The sequence below is a fragment of the Neoarius graeffei genome, chromosome 8 (genome assembly GCF_027579695.1).
Source record: "Neoarius graeffei isolate fNeoGra1 chromosome 8, fNeoGra1.pri, whole genome shotgun sequence".
Taxonomy (NCBI): Eukaryota; Metazoa; Chordata; class Actinopteri; order Siluriformes; family Ariidae; genus Neoarius; species Neoarius graeffei.
The window spans coordinates 94,144,285-94,167,753 of record NC_083576.1 but is presented as its reverse complement, the minus strand read 5'-3'; the positions used below and the strand labels follow the sequence as shown (position 1 = coordinate 94,167,753).

General features: G+C 43.2%; 1 protein-coding gene across 4 annotated transcripts in view; it reads right to left on the bottom strand.

The window, feature by feature from the left end:
- The window catches only part of LOC132891066 (Fanconi anemia group A protein), a 41,740-nt gene that overhangs the window by 3,233 nt on the left and 15,038 nt on the right, over positions 1-23,469 (bottom strand). For 2 of the 4 annotated variants that reach the window (XM_060928540.1, XM_060928541.1), the window contains 38 exons: positions 21,845-21,975; positions 21,585-21,680; positions 21,443-21,510; positions 21,156-21,256; positions 20,946-21,041; positions 20,512-20,590; positions 19,932-20,044; positions 19,759-19,835; positions 19,483-19,624; positions 18,431-18,564; positions 17,990-18,100; positions 17,802-17,897; positions 17,485-17,544; positions 17,298-17,386; positions 17,148-17,208; positions 17,002-17,051; positions 15,849-15,919; positions 13,858-13,953; positions 10,285-10,412; positions 10,129-10,199; positions 9,946-10,045; positions 8,783-8,979; positions 8,583-8,676; positions 8,231-8,446; positions 8,068-8,141; positions 7,841-7,963; positions 7,616-7,691; positions 7,301-7,458; positions 7,098-7,203; positions 6,943-7,002; positions 6,745-6,849; positions 6,499-6,611; positions 6,238-6,379; positions 6,037-6,099; positions 5,738-5,867; positions 5,561-5,639; positions 1,862-2,009; positions 1,686-1,769 (listed from right to left, as the gene is read on the bottom strand). In XM_060928540.1, the coding sequence (XP_060784523.1) occupies positions 1,686-1,769; positions 1,862-2,009; positions 5,561-5,639; positions 5,738-5,867; positions 6,037-6,099; positions 6,238-6,379; positions 6,499-6,611; positions 6,745-6,849; positions 6,943-7,002; positions 7,098-7,203; positions 7,301-7,458; positions 7,616-7,691; positions 7,841-7,963; positions 8,068-8,141; positions 8,231-8,446; positions 8,583-8,676; positions 8,783-8,979; positions 9,946-10,045; positions 10,129-10,199; positions 10,285-10,412; positions 13,858-13,953; positions 15,849-15,919; positions 17,002-17,051; positions 17,148-17,208; positions 17,298-17,386; positions 17,485-17,544; positions 17,802-17,897; positions 17,990-18,100; positions 18,431-18,564; positions 19,483-19,624; positions 19,759-19,835; positions 19,932-20,044; positions 20,512-20,590; positions 20,946-21,041; positions 21,156-21,256; positions 21,443-21,510; positions 21,585-21,680; positions 21,845-21,975 (3,938 nt within the window). Of the gene's footprint in view, positions 1-1,685; positions 1,770-1,861; positions 3,037-3,710; positions 3,795-5,560; positions 5,640-5,737; positions 5,868-6,036; positions 6,100-6,237; positions 6,380-6,498; positions 6,612-6,744; positions 6,850-6,942; positions 7,003-7,097; positions 7,204-7,300; positions 7,459-7,615; positions 7,692-7,840; positions 7,964-8,067; positions 8,142-8,230; positions 8,447-8,582; positions 8,677-8,782; positions 8,980-9,945; positions 10,046-10,128; positions 10,200-10,284; positions 10,413-13,857; positions 13,954-15,848; positions 15,920-17,001; positions 17,052-17,147; positions 17,209-17,297; positions 17,387-17,484; positions 17,545-17,801; positions 17,898-17,989; positions 18,101-18,430; positions 18,565-19,482; positions 19,625-19,758; positions 19,836-19,931; positions 20,045-20,511; positions 20,591-20,945; positions 21,042-21,155; positions 21,257-21,442; positions 21,511-21,584; positions 21,681-21,844; positions 21,976-23,469 lie in introns of those variants that run through there. The other 2 variants (XR_009655258.1, XM_060928542.1) reach the window with 2 other exon arrangements.

Here is a 23,469-nt window from a genome sequence, read left to right as displayed (position 1 = left end):
GCCATCCTGGCCCAGATGCAGCGAAACAGGCCCAAACCATGACACTACCACCACCATGTTTCACAGATGGGATAAGGTTCTTATGCTGGAATGCAGTGTTTTCCTTTCTCCAAACATAACGCTTCTCATTTAAACCAAAAAAGGTTCTATTTTGGTCTCATCTGTCCACAAAACATTTTTCCAATAGCCTTCTGGCTTGTCCACGTGATCTTTAGCAAACTGCAGACGAGCAGCAATGTTCTTTTTGGAGAGCAGTGGCTTTCTCCTTGCAACCCTGCCATGCACACCATTGTTGTTGTGTTCTCCTGATGGTGGACTCATGAACATCAGCCAATGTGAGAGATGCCTTCAGTTGCTTGGAAGTTACCCTGGGGTCCTTTTGTGACCTCGCCGACTATTACACGCCTTGCCCTTGGAGTGATCTTTGTTGGTCGACCACTCCTGGGGAGGGTAACAATGGTCTGGAATTTCCTCCATTTATACACAATCTGTCTGACTGTGGATTGGTGGAGTCCAAACTCTTTAGAGATGGTTTTGTAACCTTTTCCAGCCTGATGAGCATCAACAACGCTTTTTCTGAGGTCCTCAGAAATCTCCTTTGTTCGTGCCATGATACACTTCCACAACTACGTATTGTGAAGATCAGACTTTGATAGATCCCTGTTCTTTAAATAAAACAGGGTGCCCACTCACACCTGATTGTCATCCCACTGATTGAAAACACCTGACTCTAATTTCACCTTCAAATTAACTGCTAATCCTAGAGGTTCACATACTTTTGCCACTCACAGATATGTAATATTGGATCATTTTCCTCAATAAATAAATGACCAAGTATAATATTTTTGTCTCATTTGTTTAACTGGGTTCTCTTTATCTACTTTTAGGACTTGTGTGAAAATCTGATGTTGTTTTAGGTCATTTATGCAGAAATATAGAAAATTCTAAAGGGTTCACAAACTTTCAAGCGCCACTGTATGTAATATTTACAAACCTCCAAACTAATACTAAATAAATAAACCAGAGTTTGCATGCTGCGTGAAGGTCATGGATCTGGCAACACTGAAGAAATCTGACATTTTATTGTTCCTGTTTTTAAGAGCACTGTTTATTTATTTTTGAACTCCGCTACCAAATGTAATAAAACATCATTAAAAATTACGTGCACAAGGAAAAACAGGACTGAGGGGTATACAGTACCTAATGGCAAAGTGTGTATGGTGGACTGAGTCATTTCAATAAATCTAATTGTTTTTTATTTTGAAAAAAGTGTGTATATTAATCCAGATGTTTTGTAATAAACACACAGAACCTGACATGTTTGTGAGATTCACTCTGATTAATAATATTTATCTGCATTTTTTCCCCCCACACTTACCTCACCTGCAGTTATAATTTACACGTTTGTAATAAATTCCTAATTGCATTTTATACTTTATGCTGCTGTGGACTAAAGTGCAGCAGGTTGTGAGTGACAGTAAGAGTACACAGAGTTCCACACAAAGTTTATTCAGTTCTGTAACAGTCAATATTCTTTTATGCAGAAACACTATTGTGTGATATTTTATCTATCAGCACGCTGAACTGAGTGTGTTAGTGCGAGTTGTACGGACGAGACGCTCACATTTGCTCCAGAAGTGGGTTACAGGCCCTCAACATTTGAGAAAGACATGTGGTGTGTGTACCTGTTTTAACTGGCTGTGAGAGACGGAGCCTGGGCAAGTCAAAGAGACACTCTTTAAAACAATGTGCTGAGCCGCACACACGATCTGAAACACACACACAGTAATGATGATTAAGTAGTATTGTCACACTAGTAGATGGTGCTCTGTGTGTGTGTGTGTGTGAGAGAGAGAGAGACCTGCTGCAGTTTGTTGGCCTTGATGTTTGCAGTGTCCCCGAGTAGGAAGAGCTTCATCAGTGCGGTGTATGACATCACAGCTGGGGGGAGGAACCCTGGGCTCGCCATCACTTTGCTCAACACCTTCACATCAACATCCACCAACACACTACACACACATGTGCACACCAGGGCTTTACATTAACTTTTTTGCTCACCAGCCACTGTGGCTAGTGGTTTTCCCGAGTCACTAGCCATTCAGCCTTTTCACTAGCCACAATTTTGTTGCCAGGAAATCGCAGTTTTTTCTTCACCATGATACGTTAAAGTTCGGAAGATCTAGATTTAATTATGAACGGCAGCGTATAATGTATCTCTACAGTAGCACTCAAGTATTCAGTGCTGTTAAGGTCGCTCTCTATATGAAAACATGCAACCAGTTCAGACAAAAATATAAACAGTATTCTGTTTATTGAACTCAAATTCAAGCCCCTTACAATATGAAATATCGTATAATATGAAAAATAACATTCAGTACAACTGAACTGATTCTAATATTAAAAGTCCAATTCAAAACATTTATCACTGAAAAGCATTTGTTTGATATGCAAGTATTCTGTATTATCAAGTATTATTATGTATATTGTGTATTATCTATTAATAATGTGTGTGTGAACATGTATAGAGAAAGACATTAAATGTCCTCATTACATTCATCATCAGATGAGTCTGAATGGTCCATGAAAAACGGTCTTCGTGACCTGAGGCTTCCAGCAGGCCGTAAGTTGATAGCTGGGGCGGATCAACTTCTTTACAATCGCGTGAACATTTCTAAACAGCAGCTCCATCTTCTCCAGCTCAGCCGACTTCATGACAGTCAGGGACTTGAAAGCAATGCTGTCCTGTAGTGAACCAGCCGTCTTCGCCGGTTTTAATGTGATAGTACCGATGTGTGCATTTGACTTTCCGTGGTCCTTTATAGTTTCGAGTTTAAAATTACTGGTGCCTGTCTTTGCCAGACTTTCTACAGTCTTCGCAGTACATGGCATTTTTGGTTTTGCTATGAACTAGCCAATCTCACCCGAACTTCCATTTGTCATTGAACTGTCTTATCTTCCTATTAGCGTCTTGTTCATCTCCATGGCCGCAGCCAGCTTTGAGGCCCCTGCGGTCCGGACCTCGGTCATTTTTAAGAGCTGAAAATACATTTGTACGCTAAATATTCAACTGGATAAAAAAATAAAGAATAACATTAAAACGTCTCTGTAAAAAGTGCATTGTTAATTATGTTAAACGTTGATTCTGTCTTCTGTGTCCGTTTCGTGCGTGCGGCTCTGAGACCAAGAACACAAAAGCGAATGAGCACGCGACTCGGGGGAGGAACGCAGTGCAGCAGACATGTTTTTTTCATGGTAACCATCAGCGCACTTTCATGAAGCTGTTAAATTTACATTTTCAAAGCAGCGCAGTTGTAGCCTGCCTTGTTTGTGATTTAAAAAATAAATAATTCAATAAGCCGATTCGATTAATATCGAATAATCATTCAATATTAAGAATAGTTTCTTCCAGCTGAGAATGATCTCCCATCTCAAACCTTCTTTATCCTTTGAAGACCTAGAAAAAGTCATCCATGCCTTCATTACATCCCGGCTAGATTACTGCAAGTCCCTCTATCTTGGTCTCCCCCAGTCTCAATTAATACGTTTACAGTTGGTGCAAAATGCAGCTGCTAGACTGCTAACAGGTACCAAGAAGAGAGCACATTACCCCTGTCCTGGCTTCTTTACACTGGCTTCCCATTAGTTTTAAGATCCAATTTAAAGTCCTACTAATAGTCTACAAGGCGCTGCATGGTAAAGCCCCTACTTACATCTCAGATCTTCTGAAACCACCCCCTGCACCTAGGTCCCTCAGATCTGCTGATAAAGGTCTCCTCCATGTGGCCCGGACTCACCTCAAACAAAAAGGTGATAGAGCATTTGCAGTAGCGGCTCCAAGTCTGTGGAACTGTTTGCCCCCAGACATTAGATTCGCCCCCTCTATCTCCTCTTAAATCCAGGCGCAAAACTCACCTCTACTCACTGGCTTTTGCATCGTCTTAGCTGCCCATTCCCTAGTTCTTTTTGTAGTGGGTGTTATTCAGTGTTGTTGTTCATTTGTTGTTTGTGTAATTCTGGCCTCTTTGTCTATCTGTCAATCACTGTGTTTGTAATGTGTACTTTTGTTGCAGCTATTAATGCATATTTTCTTTTGTGTTGTGTTTATGTTTGTGCATTTTACCTCTGATTTCTTAGCTACCCTATGTACAGCACTTTGGTCAGTGAAAACTATTTTAAATGTGCTTTATGGGGGGCGTCGTGGCTCAGGTGGTTAAGGCGCCATACCATGAATGCGGGCGACCCGGGTTCGATTCCGGCCCGAGGTCATTTCCCGATCCCTTCCCGTCTCTCTCTCTCCCGCTCATTTCCTGTCTCTACACTGTCCTATCCAATAAAGGTGCAAAAAGCCCAAAAAAATATCTTTAAAAAAAAAAAAAAAATGTGCTTTATAAATTAAATTTACTTACTTCCTTACTTACTAAGCCAAAACAGAGTGGAAAGTTTCAACTTATATTTGCCTTGGACAACTTTGCCTAAAACATGGTGGTGTAAACTGATTTTTTTTTTTTTCCCCAGAATTTTTTTTTTTGTGTCGGTGTAACGGATGCCAGATTGTTAATGTATCTTAGTTACATAGACTACATGGTTAAGGTATCTTTTGTCCTCATTGCTTGGGCCAGATCAAACCATTAAACAAGCTTAAATTATCCTTACTCTTGCCACATACATGATTTTTTTCAAAACTGATGATATTCAAGCCCTGTGATGACCTGGCGACTTGTCCAGGGTGAACCCCGCCTTTCGCCCGTAGTCAGCTGGGATAGGATCCAGCTCGCCTGCGACCCTGTAGAACAGGATGAAGTGGCTACAGATAATGAGAGGAGATGAGATGAGATGATATTCAGTTCAAACACCATTAAAAGTAATTTCAGGAATCGATCTCTTGTGTGGTGTGTAATTCACCCTCTCATTTAAAGATGTCGAACATTTTTCGGTGCGCGCTTTGCGCATCACGGACCTCGGTGATTTTAAAATGCTGCTCCGGCCCTGATCATCTCTGCCCCTTTTTTGAAACTCCAGCTATGTGCTGCCACATAGTGCGCTTGTCAGTCGTCAGCAACTTTGTTGCTTCGTTCATTAACCGCAGGTTACCGTATCACTGACTTTACCTGAGCCGTTAACGAACGTTCTAAACAATTCTAACATGTTGTCAGAATGTTTATGCAGGTGCTCATGGGAGTTGTAGGCGCGTAATATTACATTGCAATGCGTTTATTATATCAGATGCCTTCAGAGAAAACTACAATTAAAATATATTGTCATACCACAGAATAAACCACCCACCAAAGTGGCTAGTGAGACTAAAGTTATTACCCGCCAAAGCCCAATTTTACCTGCATTTGGCGGGTGCTAATGTAAAGCCCTGATGCACACTTGAGCTTAACAGTATGGTGTGAACTCAATACTGCTCTCTCTGCTGAAATCACCCACATGGTACAACATCAAACGGTTTGATAAACTAAAAGCATCTACGGATGGCTGTAACGACCAAGAGCACAGTTTGAGCTTAATACTGTAGTGTTTGATATGATGATTAAATATGAACCACCTGCTGGCTCACCTGAAAAGCGCAAACGGCATCAGCCGCACACACTGGTCTGTGGTTACCATGGAGACAAGTCTCGTGTAGGTATTGCGCTCTGCAAATAAATTACATCACGTTATGGTGATAATTGATGATGATGTGTGTAACGTTAGTGTTACAGTATTATGTGATTTAACAGACATCGCAATACACCTGAACTGTGTTCAAGCTCCATACTGCACTCTGATTGGTGGAACAGGGACAGCCAATCAGAAGAGTCAGCCAGCAGTGTGATGAGCTGAATACTGAGGCCTTTAGAATGGCAGTTTACAGTCTGATCACCCTGAAACACACACACCTAATCATTATTTCTATACACACACTGATAAACATATGTATATATACAGTGTGTCACACACCATTACCCTCATCCACACAACAGTCTGCATTTTATAAAAACACAAATCACTGCACATAGACACATCTCAGACATATCCAGGTGTTAAAAATACCTGTGGTGAAAGGTGCTCAGAGAGGAGGCCTGTTATGTAGAAGAAGAGCAGAAAAGCCAGCATCTACACACACACACAGATCATAGTAACACTCAAAAATGATTTTACACTCTGACACATTTTAACACGAGGGGAACATTTGGAAGATAAAACTAAACCTAGATCAGTTAGGTTGGACACACACACACACACTGATCTCACCTCTCTGTGCTGCTGCATCAGCGTGAGTTCAGCTTTAAGACGCTCAGCGTCACCACCCTTCTGTTCAACTGCAGTGTGCACACACACCGCTAACACCAGTGCAGGAGCTGAGGGTACATCACCTCGGAGACCTCTCACCCACCTGTACGCATGCACACACAGTCAACTGCACTGAAACTAATAAGAAAAGGGGATAAAATACACCTGTGTGTGTGTGTGTGTGTGTGTGTGTGTGTGTGTGTGTGTGTGTGTGTTCGTTACCTGCAGGCCCACAGACTGCAGTCAGTCAATAGCTGTAGCAGTTCAGGCTTCTGCCCTCCAATCACACGCTCCCACAAAGAACACAACACCGGAGAGAGACACGCCCACCACCGCTACACACACACACACACATACATATCAGTAAAGAAAATCAAGTGAGAGTGTACATGTACAGTATGAGTGTGTATAGTGAGGGAAGAGTGTGTGCATGCATAATGTTTATTTCTCTGTGTGCGCGTGTGTTACCGCAGCAGACAGCAGCAGAAGGGGACAGCGCACACTGAGGTGAGACAGAACTGCATTCACGGCTTCAACAGGAGACTCACAAGTCACACTCGCACTGAGCACCGCCTGCAAAACACACACACACACACAAATAAATACACTTTCACACATATCATGTACACAGACACACATGCACGTTAAGAAGTGGGAGGGGCTTACTGAGAGGAAGTGGGTCGTCAAGGAGCAGGAAAGAAGACCCGCAGGAGAACACACCCTCCTCTAACAAACAACACAAACAATACAAATAAACAAGAAAGAAATACATTTCTGCTTTTCTGTGTGTGTGTGTGTGTGTGTGTGTGTGTGTGTAAAACCTGATGATTATTTATGTGATCCATGAGTGCAGTGCAGTCCAGCATGCTTCTTCCTCCAGTAGCGCGCACACACACTAAGAGTGGAGACGGAACGGCGAGGATCACACTGTCTCACACACACACACACACACACACACACAACCAGCTGTTAGTGCATGTATACAATATCACTGTAGTAATCACTGACCACTGTGTGTGTGTACCTGTTCCAGGTGTGCAGCGTTCTCTGGAGCTCTAGCTCAGAGCTGATGGTCTTGGGATCAAAGGTCACTGAGCACCTTTGTTCAATCAGACCCCACAGGAAGAAACGCTCCTCTCTCATTCTACTCTTGCATGTGAATTGCAGCTCCCACAGCAGCTCCTACACACACACACACACACTATAATTAACACTGTAGGTACAGTAGTCCAGCCTGTGTCCTTTTGTAACCACCTAACAGTTATTGCAGCTATTTACACGGTTTTGACACAAAAACGCACACACACACACACACACACACACACACACACAGGTGTACCTGCAGTCTGGCCAGAACGTCTACATGACAGGAGTCTGTGTGATTCAGAGCTGTGGAATACAACACTGGAGACACACTACACACACACACACACACACACACACACACACACACCTGATGATGGAACACACTCCTCCAAACACATCCAGCTGTCTGATATCACATAAGCTTTCATTTGTGAAAAATAATTTGTCTTGCATGACCCAAAGTGTGTGTGTTTCTGACCCTGAATCCAGAACAGCATTGATAATGTGTGTACACGCTGTTGCTGTATTTCCCTCACAGCCTCCTGCGCTCACACGCAGTGGGAGGAACCACTGCTGACACGCCCACCGCTCATACACCTGCCTGAAATATGTTTAAAGTGAGTACATATCATCTAGTGAATTAGTTCATTTTATACAACAAAGCAAGCAAGGCATACATGTATATATTTGTATGTCTGTGTATACCTCTCTGTATCAGGCAGAGCATCTCGACTGCGCTGCACTCGGAGCTCGAACATCAGCCACTCAGAAAATGACAACTGAACACACACACACAAGCTTTGGGTTACTGCACTTTCTTTGTGTGATAGAGATGGGCTGTGTGTGTGTGTGTGTGTGTGTGTCTTGCCTGGTATTCCAGGTGTTTCTGCAGGTTCCTGATTGTGGTGTGTCCCCACAGTGCTCTGACAGAGCTCCTCACACTCCTCCTGCAGTTGGTAACACTCTCCCAAGCACACACACACTCCTCTTCATCAATACGCTCATCACCACCACCACCCTGTCTCTCTGCTGCTAACATACCTGAACACAGCTCTGGTACAAGCCTCGGCATGAGGAACAGCAGCTACACACACACACACACACGATGCGAGAGATGATAGAGGGACAATAGAGGAATAATGGAAATGGGGATGATGAGAGGTATGTTGGACAGGATGATGGAGGAGTGATAGGGAGGTGATGGAGGGATGAGTGCATACCCGTTTATAGAGGTGAGAGGGGATGAAGTGTGTGAGCTCCTCAGTGTGTGAACTGGATTTACACAGAGCATAACACACAGCCACCACACAGAATCTGTACACACACACAGGAAACAATATTACTACATACAGTTGAGCCATAACTGGTACAGTGTGTGTGTGTGTGTGTGTGTGTGTGTGTGTGTGAGAGAGAGAGAGACCTAAGGGAGAACTCCATGCCACTAGCAGTGGAAAAAGGTAAAGAATCACTCAGGGCCTCAGATGGAGACAGACGGGTTGAGTGTGTGAGACAGGTGGAGTGAGACAAGTTCACTGGGGGAAACTGTTCTCTGCACACATGCAGCTCCACCACCAACACTGCCAGAGCCAGGACATGGGTAGGAGAGAGAGACGGCCCCTACACACACACACACACACACACACACACACACAGAGAGAGAGAGAGCACAAGCTGTACAAACTTCGATTATATTCAGTTAAATTACATGTGTAATTAGTGCCCCCTAGTGCCAGTCAGTGTAACGCAGCTTTATCACTTATTTACTACAATAAGGACTTTTAGGGCCCGTTTACACGAGGACGCTGTCGGGTAAAAACGACTAAATATTTTATCGGAAGTGCCTTTCGTCTACACGGGGACGGCGTTTCCGAGGCTGAAAAACGGAAAAAATTGAAAACGCCTTCCAGAGTGGATAAGTTAAAAACAGTCCCGTTGCATATCCGTCTAAACTACCCAATACACGAAACTCTGCTCGGATCTGCTCACGTCGGGTACGCGCTTACGTCATGCATATGTCATATACTGTACATGCCAGCCCGGGAAGTAAGAAAGTAAGTAAAAAAGTAAGAGCATGTCTGATTACATCGATCCAACGGACCTTCAAGCTGCTCTGGCAGCTTTAATAAACGTCCAGGAGTCCTTCGAACATCTATACCGAATCTGCACATATACCGTTAATGAACAGAGGTGGGTATAGCATGCTCTTACTTTTTTACTTACTTTCTTACTTACCATAGCCAGAGTAGTCAAAGTTTTCGCAGCGCAGATGTGCAGATCAGACAAGATGGAAGACGTTGCGCATGCGTGCAGACATAGCGGAGGTCTTTCACAGCACCACCTAGCCGCCTGGCATGCACATCCAATTGAATTCCACACATTTATGCGTCACCGTATAGACGCAGATTTCCTCCCTGAAAACGGTCGTGTAGACGCGGAAAAAAGTGAAAACGAAAACGGACTTTTGCGTTTTTGTTTCAGACCGTCCCTGTGTAAAGTGGACCTTAATATCAGCTAATCTTCCATTCTCATAATACATCAGAGGGGTAGAGAGAGACCGGGAGAGAGAGAGAGAGAGAGTGTTACCTGGAGGTGCAGTAGTTGCAGAAGTCTGTGCATGATGTGCGTGTACAGCTGTGCATGTCCTATTAACATCTTCAGAAACACTCCAACCCATTGACACTGCCTACACATACACAAATTCATCACTGACTGTGTGATAGAGTAACTGTAAATCTCACACAAATATGATAATCAAACACACTTTACCTGTTTGGAGGAGCGACTCTACATGCCACCAGCACACACTCACAGAAACCCTGTAGGATCACATTTACAACCTAAAACACGCACACACGCAAAGATAAATTAACACAAAGTCTCAATATTATTGTGCTTCAAGATCAGCTGTGTCTGCTTTCTTACAGGAGGTGTGTGTGAAGGGGTGTGTGGGTCCAGGGTCAGCGTTATGATCTCACACTCACTCCGTTTGTCCGGATTATCACACACACCGCTCAGCGCCTGAGACAGCATGGCAACCTGCGCTCGCACCTCTGACAGATGTGAGAACACAGCCAGATATCAATTAGTTGAAATCAGATTCTATTAAGGTTCCACATGTTCTACAAGAAAATGTATCCAGGGTATCTGCACATTTTTCAAGTACAAATTTAAAGACTTTTAAGACCTTTTCAAGACCTCTAAATGGAAAAATTAAGACTGTACCATGGCAAAGAAAATGATAAACACGACAACTTAAAACTGTTTTCTGCAATAGTTTTTTTTTTACTAACTTTAAGAAGAATGCACACAATTGGTGAACAACAGGGTGCATCAACGGCAACTGTTAGACAGCAAACAGCTGAAGCAAAGCCGTGTGTTCTGGGCTGCAGAACTACTGTAGCAGCGAGGAGAAGACTGGAGTTTACTGGAGAAAACACCAGGAATCATTTCAAAAACGAAAACAATAAACGGCAAGTAGAACCAGCTGAACAACCTCAGCCGGCATTATTTAAATCCCCAAAGATTATCTTTGATGATGTGTGATTTTGTGTCCGACAGCAAAATCAGTGTGAGTGTGGTACAGTATACAGCTGGCTGAGGAAGTTCTCGAGTATCTTCTGCATTATAGCAGGGAACAGCGTAAACCTGTTTATGCAGCCATACAATCATCACAGCGTTACATTAAACACAGAAGAATTACTGTCACCTTTCATAACCATTATCAATATTAATCAATGTGTTGTAATAACTAAACTAATTATCATCAGTGCAATTGTTATATCAATGTTCATTATTCAAAAATAATCATTAATTATTATCTATAATCCATGAATAATTGTTTGTATTACTACTACTACTACTAATAATAATAATAATAATAATAATAATAAACTACTTTTTTAATAATTAAAAAAATGAACTAAATTTTATAGCATTTTAATTACTACTTAATTAATAAGCAGTGATTATCAAAATGTAATTTAATAATTAATAAGTAGTAATTATCAAATACTACTTAATTATACTAATAATTAATAAGTAGTGATTATTAAAATGCTATAAAATTGAGTGAAAAGATTAGCTAAAATTATTATTAAAAAAGTAATTATTATTATTATTAGTAGTAGTAGTAGTAGTGGTGATAAACAATTCATGGATTATAATAATTTGTTTTTAACAGTGAACATTGATAACAATTGGACTGATAATAATAACATTAACAACAAGTATTACTAGTAGTATTATTGTTTATTATTATTAGTAGTAGTACAGTTATTTTATATCAATGTTCACCATTTTAAAAAATTATCTATAATCCATGAGTATTTGTTTGTATTCTACCAATTACTACTTTTTAATAATTATTTGTAAAAATTTTTAATAACTTAATAACATTTAATAATCCCTAGTACTTATTAATCACTAATTCATAAGTAGTAATGATTAATAAATCAATAATAATTGCTACTAATAATTATTATTAGTGGTTGTTAATATTATTCTAATTATATTAAAAACACTGTTGTAGACGATAGGTAATAAAACTAAAAAACTTTTTGTACAAATTATTTATATTGTACTATATTTAGAATTGTATTTTCTGTAGTTCTTTTTAATTGAGTTTTGAAATAAAGGTTTATACATTTATATTAAACTTAGTACAATAAACAATGTTAATTATGTTAAAAAAAATGATGCTAATCACTATTAGTAGTAGTATTATGTCCTATAGAGATCTTGCAGTCACGTGACCGGAAAGTACACAACCGCCATCTTGTCGGTCAAAAACACCGCTGAATACTGCTGCGCTCATGTACAGAATGGATCAATTTCAACCGACGGACTACACGGCTCATTTTTCTAATGAACAGATAACTAGATATATGTCTAAAATAAACGATCTACAGATTTGTGACCCTTATGGCTTACCGGACGGAGTTTTCACGACCGGATTTTGAACTGCCAGCGGAATACCCGGACGTGTATAATTACCTCATTAACTTTCCCTCGCTGTTCAGTGGTGAAGCACTGCGTGCTTATAAATCTCTGGACAGTTATCTTTACAGAAATTCAGGATGTCAGCGACTCAGATGTGGCATCTTGTAAACAAGAATCCTCATTGGATGGGTAAGTCACTTAAGTATTGAGTATAGCACTGACCAGCCGATTATAGAATAGAATAAGGTAATTCCAAATCGTCCGTGTTGTTTACATGGATCTGGCGTTGGAGAGGTAGAGGCTTGGCAGTGGAGGTTTGAGTGGCTGTTTTCTGAGCTTAGTCAACGGGCCGGCTCTGCCTGTAGCCTCGCTTTTGCTTCGGCTCCCGGCACCGCCTCCTTCGCTTTGCTTCCAATAACAATCCACGGAGACCCCGCTGGTCTCGCTATCTCGTCCGGAATGTTGTTTTTTTTTTCTTGTCCGGAATGTTGTGCATGCGATGGAAATCGCTACAAACCGTCATTTTCTGCTGGAAACCAATGTCCAGTAAGTCCATACGGTTGTAGCGGATATTGAAGTCCGGTACAGACGAACAACACGCAAAAATACACACAAAAAACATAAAAACCGTGCACAGGTAGGGAGAGCTTGTAGCCGCAGCCGTTGTAGTAGAATTGTATATAGTAGGGTTTTCCAGAAGAAAAGGTAGAAGTAAAAGCAGAAGTAGAAGGCGGAATATGGCGTTTGACTGACACGATGGCGTCTGTCACAATCTGGATCGGCTGTGACGTCACATGCAAGTGCTCCATAAGTCCCATTTTCCACCTGACTTTTGTGCGCATGCGCGAACCCCCCTGCGTTTCACTCCGGAGTGCTTGACCTCTAACACGCGCCTCATGTCCGTGAAAAGCCAGTTTCCCAGTGGGCGTGTCCCCAGCGCTGCGGTACCGGCTTTAAACACATCTGTGTGATCCAGCGCTTTTTATCGCAAACGATTCTTCTCCTTATTTTGGGGGCGTTTTCTAGCGCCCACGTAAGCTACCTGCGCATCTCACTCTTCACAACCACCACACCACACTTCCTCCAGTAGCCTCCTAACGTTAGTTCTTGATCTACAGAAGACGCACAGAACCAATGCTGCCCCCAAAAGGTGCGCTGGTCACTTTTAGAATTACGGTTAAAAAAATACCCCAAACCGGATGGGGACATTTCACTCGTTCGGTCCAATATTAAATTTAATACCTCCCTTTCGAAAATTCCAGTCATTCCAAACAATTTAAGACATTTTAAGGCCTTAAAAGCCGAAAGTTGTATTTAAGACTTTTTAAGGACCCGCGGGAACCCTGGTATCAGATATTCTACAGAAACCAAGCATTTCAAACTGGGATAGAGTTCTCAACTCCAGTAAGAATTTAAAATGTTTTTTTCACTGTTTTTGTCTACTGAAGGTCATCAAAATCATCTTAGAAGAAGGCTTAAAGCCCCACCCACTTCACAATCATGTCATGCATTATATCCCTGAAAACCTCTTTTCCTGAGATATGTCGGTGTGTGTACCTCCTTCAGCAGCTCCAACAGACAGCAACCTCCTCAGCTGCATTAAATCAGTGTGAACACCCACATGAGGGTCCTGATCCTTTGCGTCACACACACCTGTAACATACAGACAGATCTATTCAGAGCACGAATATCTCATCTCATTATCTGTAGCCGCTTTATCCTTCTACAGGGTCGCAGGCGAGCTGGAGCCTATCCCAGCTGACTACGGGCGAAAGGCAGGGTACACCCTGGACAAGTCGCCAGGTCATCACAGGGCTGACACATAGACACAGACAACCATTCACACTCACATTCACACCTACGCTCAATTTAGAGTCACCAGTTAACCTAACCTGCATGTCTTTGGACTGTGGGGGAAACCGGAGCACCCGGAGGAAACCCACGCGGACACGGGGAGAACATGCAAACTCCACACAGAAAGGCCCTCGCCGGCCCCGGGGCTCGAACCCAGACCTTCTTGCTGTGAGGCAACAGCGCTAACCACTACACCACCGTGCCGCCGAGCACGAATATAATATAATATAATATAATATAATATAATATAATATAATATAATATAATATAATATAGGCGGCACGGTGGTGTAGTGGTTAGCGCTGTCGCCTCACAGCAAGAAGGTCCTGGGTTCGAGCCCCGGGGCCGGCGAGGGCCTTTCTGTGCGGAGTTTGCATGTTCTCCCCGTGTCCGCGTGGGTTTCCTCCGGGTGCTCCGGTTTCCCCCACAGTCCAAAGACATGCAGGTTAGGTTAACTGGTGACTCTAAATTGAGCGTAGGTGTGAATGTGAGTGTGAATGGTTGTCTGTGTCTATGTGTCAGCCCTGTGATGACCTGGCGACTTGTCCAGGGTGTACCCTGCCTTTCGCCCGTAGTCAGCTGGGATAGGATCCAGCTTGCCTGCGACCCTGTAGAAGGATAAAGCGGCTACAGATAATGAGATGAGATGAGATAATATAATATACATATTTAGGCACTGTCTAAAAGCAGAGCTCCCGATGAATGTAAAATGTGTGTGTAAGTGGCAGCCAGAGCTGTCACTCATCATTCATGCTCTGGGCAGAGCTGTCAGCCCAGGAAGCTGTATTTGTGATGCTCCAGACGCTCGCTGCTGTGTTTATATTCCCTATGTGCCTCTGTCAGAGGTTTAGTGTGGTGTGTTATAAAGCTTTGCTGTCTGTCATCCTGATGTGTCATTCATGCATAGTGTGTGCACTGTTTATTGAGTGTGTGTTCGGTGCACTGTGGTTTAGCACAAGACTGAGTGCAGAGGTTCATTGAGCATGTTTGGTAAACTTGTAGAGGTTTGGACCCTTGGTTGAGCGGAGCGAGGTGTGTAACATTCAGAGCAGAGTCTGTAAACATTACTCTGCAAAATTTGTAATTTGTTTACAACCATGTTATGTTAGTTCTGTGTTTTCATTCTCACGGTGCTCGTTGTACAGTGTTTGGTGATGTACTCGTGTTCAAGAGGAATAAAATGCATCTGCACCTGTCAGAGACTCTGCTGTTGTTCTTAATGCCAGAGGGCCGCTACAATGTTAGTAAATAATACCACTTTATTTTTTAAAAAGCAAATTAAAAATAAGCACTGGATAAAAGTAAATAAAGATGCAAATTTTATTGTGGTGGTCAAGTTTTTATGAGATACGGTGCCTTGCACTTATCGGGTTCCCTGCGGTGGTACACGTACGGCGTTCATACGTACGGATATCATATGGTGGCAAAAGCCATCAAAGATCATGTTGATGTATTACCATGTTCTCTTAAATATGGAACTCCACTATCAGGAAGTTAAACTCACAGGAAGATTAAAGGAGTTGATCTAACATGAGAAAAGCTGTGTTATATCCTGTGTAATGTTGACTTTAATGGGACTTTTATTCTAAGTGTTCATGCAGCTAAAGAACAGAGTTCAGGCTGCACCTAAATATGGAACTTATAAACACAGTGTCCCAGGTTTGGGTTACAGAAGTTTTGTTGTAGAGGCTCACCTGCTCCCTGCTGCTGTCTCATACAGGACTCAGTGTAGGAGGAGTACAGAGCAGCTGGGATCTTCTCTGCCCTACACACACACACACACACAGTTATTAATATATAAATATGATCTATACGAACCACAAGTTGGCTGAGTGGTTAGCGTGTCCGCCTCTCAATCGGGAGATCGCGAGTTCTACTCACGGTCAGGTCATACCAAAGACCATCATAAAAATGGTGCCTACTGCCGTCTGGTAAGGCATGCTGCAATACAGATGCGAGTGGGGAGTCAAACTCTCACGGTTACCAGAGGACCCGTCCCCCACTGTAACCCTAGCTATGTACCGGTAATAGGCGAGAGGCCAAGGGCTACGGAAACAAAGATCGGCACCGCCCTATGTGCCATATGGCGTGGGAAGGACTTTGAATATGATCTATATGCAGTAGATATTTCATTAGCAAATGATTCATACTTTCTGAATGAGTCAATCAGATGAATGAATCACTATCAGTCACTGACACTGAGTGATTCATCTTGTTCAGTTGCTGCTGAAGGTTTTATAACGTCACTCACGGTGAATCGCACAGTAATTCACAACCAAAATGTGCTTTTCTCTTGTTCGTGTTTAAATGAACAAATTAATCTTCCTTTCATAAGAGATTCACTCTTCTGATGTTCCACAAATCAATGTTCAGAGTTCGATGAGTATGAATCAGGGAATCATTTTAGTCACAACTGGGATTCAACTATTTGGTAAGTATTAAGACTTGCTATACTCTCATTCAGAGAATCGTAATAATTGAGATTCATTCAGAGTCAGCATTTGAATCACTGAACCTTTTGGCATTGATATGACTCATGACTGAGACACTAAAAAGACGCAAATATTTTCACTCAAACATACGCCCATTAATCACACAGAGCCTGCAGATACTGTATTATAGAATGTAGATAAGGCTCAGTATTAAATCTGAGAGCATGACCTATGTATCATAATATTATAATAAACATCCCTCCTGTTTATTATCTAACAATGCATAATTATAAATATCATTTAGGCCACATCCATTTGACTATTTAATACAATGCTATTATTTTATTATAAGGGCCCTGCCCATTCCTCATTATATACTGTGACGTGTGTGTGTGTGTGTGTGTATAAAACCCACTTCTTGAGTGCCTCAATGAAGGCCATGTGATTATCAGGTTTCTCTGGAAGCTGTAAAGAATGCAGACACCTTCAGACAGACACACACAATATCAATGTACAAGGGTGTGTGTGTGTGTGTGTGTGCGTGCGTGCATGTGTCCTCACCACGCGTGGTGTCAAAAGAGCAGGAAGAAAACGGGACAGGAAATATGGCCGTCTGAATATACTAAACACACACATTATAAGATGAGAATCATACACAGACTATAATTAGTGTGCATGTGTGTGTGTGTGTGCGTGCACGCGCGTGCATACCTGGCTTCCATCACAGTGGCTGAGATTCTGCCAGTACTCTGAAACAATGCTACAGCTTTCTCCACATCCTGCTGTGCAACACACTCTGGCTACATACGCACACACACACACACTTACTTATTAGAAGCATAACACACACAGCAGAAGTAATTTAGTGATGTGTGCCAGCAGGGGGCGCCTCACTCACCTGAACTTCGGGTGCAGCACCTGAGACCACCTCATACATACCCATCTCCTCAACAGAAACCTGCACACACACAATTTACAGTGAACAGGTTAATACAATAAGAAGACTGTGCTGAAACTAAGTACCGGTGCTGAATTTGGTTCCCCTTCTTACACAGCATGAAGAGGTGCGAGTGTGTGTGTGTGTGTGTGTGGGCAGAGTTAGAATTAGTACAGACCACAGACTGATCAAATGTAATCAGAACAATTTGGGCAGCGTCCCAAATAACATGCATAGAAATATAGTGATCTGTGTGTGTGCGTGAGAGAGAGAAGCACCTTCAGGTCAGAGAGGCGTGTCCTGGCCAGAGAGGTAAACTCCTGCAGGAGAGCGCGGTGTTTCCCCAGGACATAGGGTGGGTGCATAACATGGACCTACACACACACAGTTTCACCACATAAACAGTAAGTGTATGGTGTGTTCAGTCTAAATGCACCCTAACACTCAGACCCCGTGCAACTGTTACCTTCAGGTACTGTGGGGGGTCAAAGGGCACGAGGTCAGACAGGAATTTCAACAGGAACACCAATGACTTCTTACTGTTACCATGGTAACCACTAGCCCCACCAAAGCAGATCTGGAGGAGGAAAATGATTTCAAACATCAGCAATGCCAAGCGCAAACTTAAATAATCGAAACTGACCAACTTAAAATAACTAAAACAAATACATTTTAGAAACATTTTTTATTTCACCATATCATATATTATTCATAAAAATCAACAAAAAAGTATGTTTTTAAGGTAATACAACAGTTTATTACGCTGTCATCATTGGTTATAAAGATCTACACAAATTTGTGTACTGACTCTTCAAAAGCCAAAGATTTTCTAATAAGAAACTTCCATTGTCACTGCTACTAACACCTAAATGTTTAAATACACACACACACACACACACACACACACCTTGAACCAGTCGCTGTAGGAAGGAAAAATGGCAGGACCCTCTAGTGCCCCCTGTCGAGCTAACAGGAAGGCAGTAATCATCTTCTCCACATCATACAAGTGAAACGCCGAACTCAGCAACCTGGACAACAACTCTATACACACACACACACACACACACACACACACACATTAACAGCCATAATAAAACACCTCTAAAATGAATGTTTTTACCTCCGAGGCAGGCCTGCGCGAGTGTGCGCGCACCTTTGAGGCGGGCCTGCGCGAGTGTGCGCGCACCTTTGAGGCGGGCCTGCGCGAGTGTGCGCGCACCTTTGAGGCGGGCCTGCGCGAGTGTGCGCGCACCTTTGAGGCGGGCCTGCGCGAGTGTGCGCGTACCTTTGAGCCGGGCCTGCGCGAGTGTGCGCGTACCTTTGAGCCGGGCCTGCGCGAGTGTGCGCGTACCTTTGAGGCGGGCCTGCGCGAGTGTGCGCGTACCGTTGAGCCGGGCCTGCGCGAGTGTGCGTGTACCTTTGAGGCGGGCCTGCGCGAGTGTGCGCGTACCGTTGAGGCGGGCCTGCGCGAGTGTGCGCGTACCGTTGAGGCGGGCCTGCGCGAGTGTGCGCGTACCGTTGAGGCGGGCCTGCGCGAGTGTGCGTGTACCGTTGAGGCGGGCCTGCGCGAGTGTGCATGTACCTTTGAGGCGGGCCTGCGTGTGTGAGTGAGTGTGTGTACCTTTGAGGCGGGCCTGCGCGAGTGTGTGTGTGTGTGTGTGTGTGTGTGTGTACCTTTGAGGCAGGCCTGTGTGTGTGTGTGTGTGTGTGTGTACCTTTGAGGCAGGCCTGTGTGTGTGTGTGTGTGTGTACCTTTGAGGCAGGCCTGTGTGTGTGTGTGTGTGTGTGTGTGTACCTTTGAGGCAGGCCTGTGTGTGTGTGTGTGTGTGTACCTTTGAGGCAGGCCTGTGTGTGTGTGTGTGTGTGTACCTTTGAGGCAGGCCTGTGTGTGTGTGTGTGTGTACCTTTGAGGCAGGCCTGTGTGTGTGTGTGTGTGTGTGTGTGTGTGTGTGTGTGTACCTTTGAGGCAGGCCTGCGTGTGTGTGTGATACACCAGCAGTGTTGAAATGCAGGACAGAACATTCTGCCAGTTCACTTCCAGAGTCTCTAATACCTGCTGCAGGTGAGAACACACCTCCTCCATACTGAACCCCACACACACCTGAGAGACAGTTCATGGTTAATGCATCAACTTATAAAATAGCAAGCAGTTTCTCCTCACTGTTTCTGGGGCGGAGGTCTTTACCTCTCATTATCTAGATGAAGAAGCAATGCGAGCAGGTCATAAATCTTTACCTTACAGAACAGTGAGGTCATCAATGGGGATGTTTTAGCAAAACTCCACTGACTCTGCATTGCTATGGCATCTGACACTAACACACACACACACACACACACACACACACACAGAAGTGAAGTACAATAGTAAAACAAAGACAGACACACACAGTAAGTAAAGGTTTCTATACCTTTGAGGCGAGGTCGATGTGTGAGTATGTGTGTGAGCGTGTGCGTGAAGAACCGGCGCATAGCGTCCTCTGAAACGGACACACCAAACACTGATGTCTCAAACACATGGAGCCTGTACACACACACACACACACACACACACAGAGTGTATTAATTTGTAAATAGTAAAAATATAAAACATAACGAGGTGTGTCCTCTGTTTACCGTCCGTCAATCTCAGTAAAGGAGGCGTGGTGTCCACTTACTGTCTGTCAGTCACAGTAAAGGAGGTGTGGCTTCTATTTATTGTCAACTTCAGTAAAGGAGGTGTGGCCTCCGTTTTGTCTGTCAATCTCAGTAAAGGAGGCGTGGTGTCCACTTATTGTCTGTCAGTCACAGTAAAGGAGGTGTGGCTTCTATTTATTGTCAACTTCAGTAAAAGAGGTATTGCCTCCGTTTTGTCTGTCAATCTCAGTAAAGGAGGTGTGGCCTCTTTTTACTGACGATCAGTGTCAGTGCAGGAGGTGTGGCCTCTGTTTTGTACCTTCTTTCTTAACACAGACACGCGAGTATTCATGTCCGACACTGTTACTGACTTACCAATTTGCTGCAGCTGGTACATGCAGTGAGGGGTCTGCGGTGTGTGTACTGTGCGTGTTTTCTAGTGTATCCAGAAGCCCTGTAGAGGGAACAAGAGAGAAAAATATATAGCAAAAAAACAGGTCCAGCACAGAGACGTGGTGCTACTTGTAGAGCAGAGTCACAAGAATGGTTACTGAAATGACCAGCTTGTGTATCAAAATAACCTTATTACTGCAGTAAGATTTATTATACACAATATTATCCTAATGTACAAATATTTGTCTGGTATAATGCCAAAGTAAACATGGTGAGATGTTGCACTCTTTGTACCCTGTAAATTGCTACATAATGAACTGGGTGTGTGAGGTTTGGGATGAGACCGTAGTGAACTGATGACAGTGATGGATGGAGAGATGGAAGAGTAAAACATGGATAAATGACATGGTACTCACAAGAAAGCATACTATCCAGCACTGAACAACAGGAATGAGACACACTGGAGTCCTGAACATCCTCAAACCCAACATGGACCAAGACACACACGACAGCTTAAACACACACACACACACACACACAGGAGAAAAAAAAATACACAACTCTGAATTACTTCTCTTTCACAGACACCTTTAATGTTTAACAGCTACACAGAATGTAAGATTTACTGGAGAGGATACGATGACGCACGACTCCTTCTTCCTCAGTCACTCCGCATTCACACAGCGACTGTAACTGAGACACCAACCACACACACACACCGGCCTCACTGAACCCACACACACACACCATACAGAAAAATAGATGACTGCTGGTTTATTGGATCATGTTGAAAGAGACATCAAACGTGCCAGCTGGCCACTGCCCAGTAACATTAGGCTAGCAAAACACTTGCCGGCATGATAATGCTTTCCTGTTACCATGACAACTTGTGCGTGTATGCACACGTGTGTACCTGGTCAGTGTGTAACGCAGTGTAAGGAGCTCCTCAGTGTGTAGGCGATACACCACTTCCAGCACAGGCTGTGTGAACACAACAGGTTACACACTCTGCCAAACACCTCCCCCCCACCCAACCCAACCCAACCCACACACACCTGGCTTTTCCAGTACTCCTGCCAGAACAGTTTGGGGCTAAACACTCCCCTGTTTAACAGCTCTCGGGCAGCATGTAAGAACAAGATGAGCTCAGCCTGCAAGGCACACACACACACTTTAATGGAATTCACACAGCTCACACTTGGGCTTTAATGAACCCCACACATGTGTAAAACAGTCAGCATTTCAACAGTTCCTGTGCCATATCACAGCACTCGTATTCAAATTGTGATGAGGGGGTGTGGCTTATATGACACACCCTTTGGGCGGAGTCCATCATGACCGAGTCTTGGTCTCCCTGCAGAGCTGTGATTCTGTCCATCACCAACCTAGCAGACAGTACAGAGATGGGGAGAGACAGTTCCTCTGCCTGCCTGCGCAGCTCACACTCTGTACACACACACACACACAGTAACAAGCCTCTGTCACTACATTAGGAAAAGACATTTTACTGTTTCATCTACACTGGTTTGTTAAAATATATATATATATGATGATAAAATCATGTACAGTGCCTTTCATAATTAACGGCATCTCTTGTAAAGATTAGTTAAAAGAATTAGAGCAAAAATCCACCTTTCGGTGAAGTCACTTTATCTCACACTGAAAAAAAAACAAGGAAAAACCCAACCTTTAATTGAAATAAATTTATTCGGAGAAAAACAAATCCCTCAAGACATCATTATTTTCAACAAAAACGCAGGCCACTATTATTGGCACCCCTGGAAATGATCGTGAACACAATCTACTCAAAAGCATGTTTCCATTCAGACTGAACATGTGAGTTGACTGGAGTGTGTAGGAACGTTTAAGCTGTAACCCATGACTTCCTGATTAACTGGGGAACAAAATATGAGGCGACAGAGAGGCCAAATTCCCTCAACATTACCATGAGAAAGATAAGTCAGGGAATGTGTGCGTATAGATGGATATAGAGAGAGAGAGATAGAGAGAGAGAGATAGACTCTCTCTCTAGCGACACGCCTGAAAATGTGGACACCAACTGGAACTGTTCCACACTCACCTGGAAGAGGAGCAGAGTTTATTTTACCCCACATACAGTGAAGAGGGTAAGAGAGGAAAAAAAAAATCCCCAAGGGTCACTGTTGGTGAATTACAAGAACAAGTAAAATCTTGGGGTTTCTGAGTTTCCAAAACCCCCATCAGACTCCACCTTCATGCCAACAGATTATTTAGAAGGTTCCAGGAAAAAAAAAAAAAAAAAAAAAGTATTTTCTGTCAGTTAACCACAAATGTAAACACCAAGTTTGTGAAACGCTACGACAACTTTGACTGGAACCGTGTTCTCTCGTCTGATGGAACAAAAAGGAGCTTTTTGGTGATAAACACTCATGGTGGGTTTGGAGTAAAAAGAAGGACGGCAATAATGAAAAGAACCCGATCCCAACTGGAAAGTATGGTGGAGGTTCTGTGATGTTTTGGGGCCGTTTTTAATTTTTTTTTCTACAAATAATTTTCCAGTATCTTCATTTTTATTGTACTGTCGCTTTCCTTTCTCTCTCTCTCTTTTTTCGGAAGAACATCAAGACCAGAAGCTTTTTTTTTCTCCTCCTGTGTAAAGACCACAAGCGGAGACCATCCACATCAGATCTGCTTTAATATCAACAGATCTTCAATTAAGGTACGTGAATCCTTTCATCATGGCACACCTTCAGCCTGTTCAGTGTGCTGAGTGCAGGATGTTTAGTCATTCTTCCTCCGTCCCTAGCGATAGCTTTATTTGTGATAAGTGCAGATTAGTTAGCTCTCTGACGGAGAAGATTTCAGTGCTAGAAGCGCGTGTTCAGGCTTTAGAGAAGGCCAGTGAGCATGAGAACAGTGTAGTTTACAGAGAACAGTGTAGTCTGGATGCCCTAGGTGGAG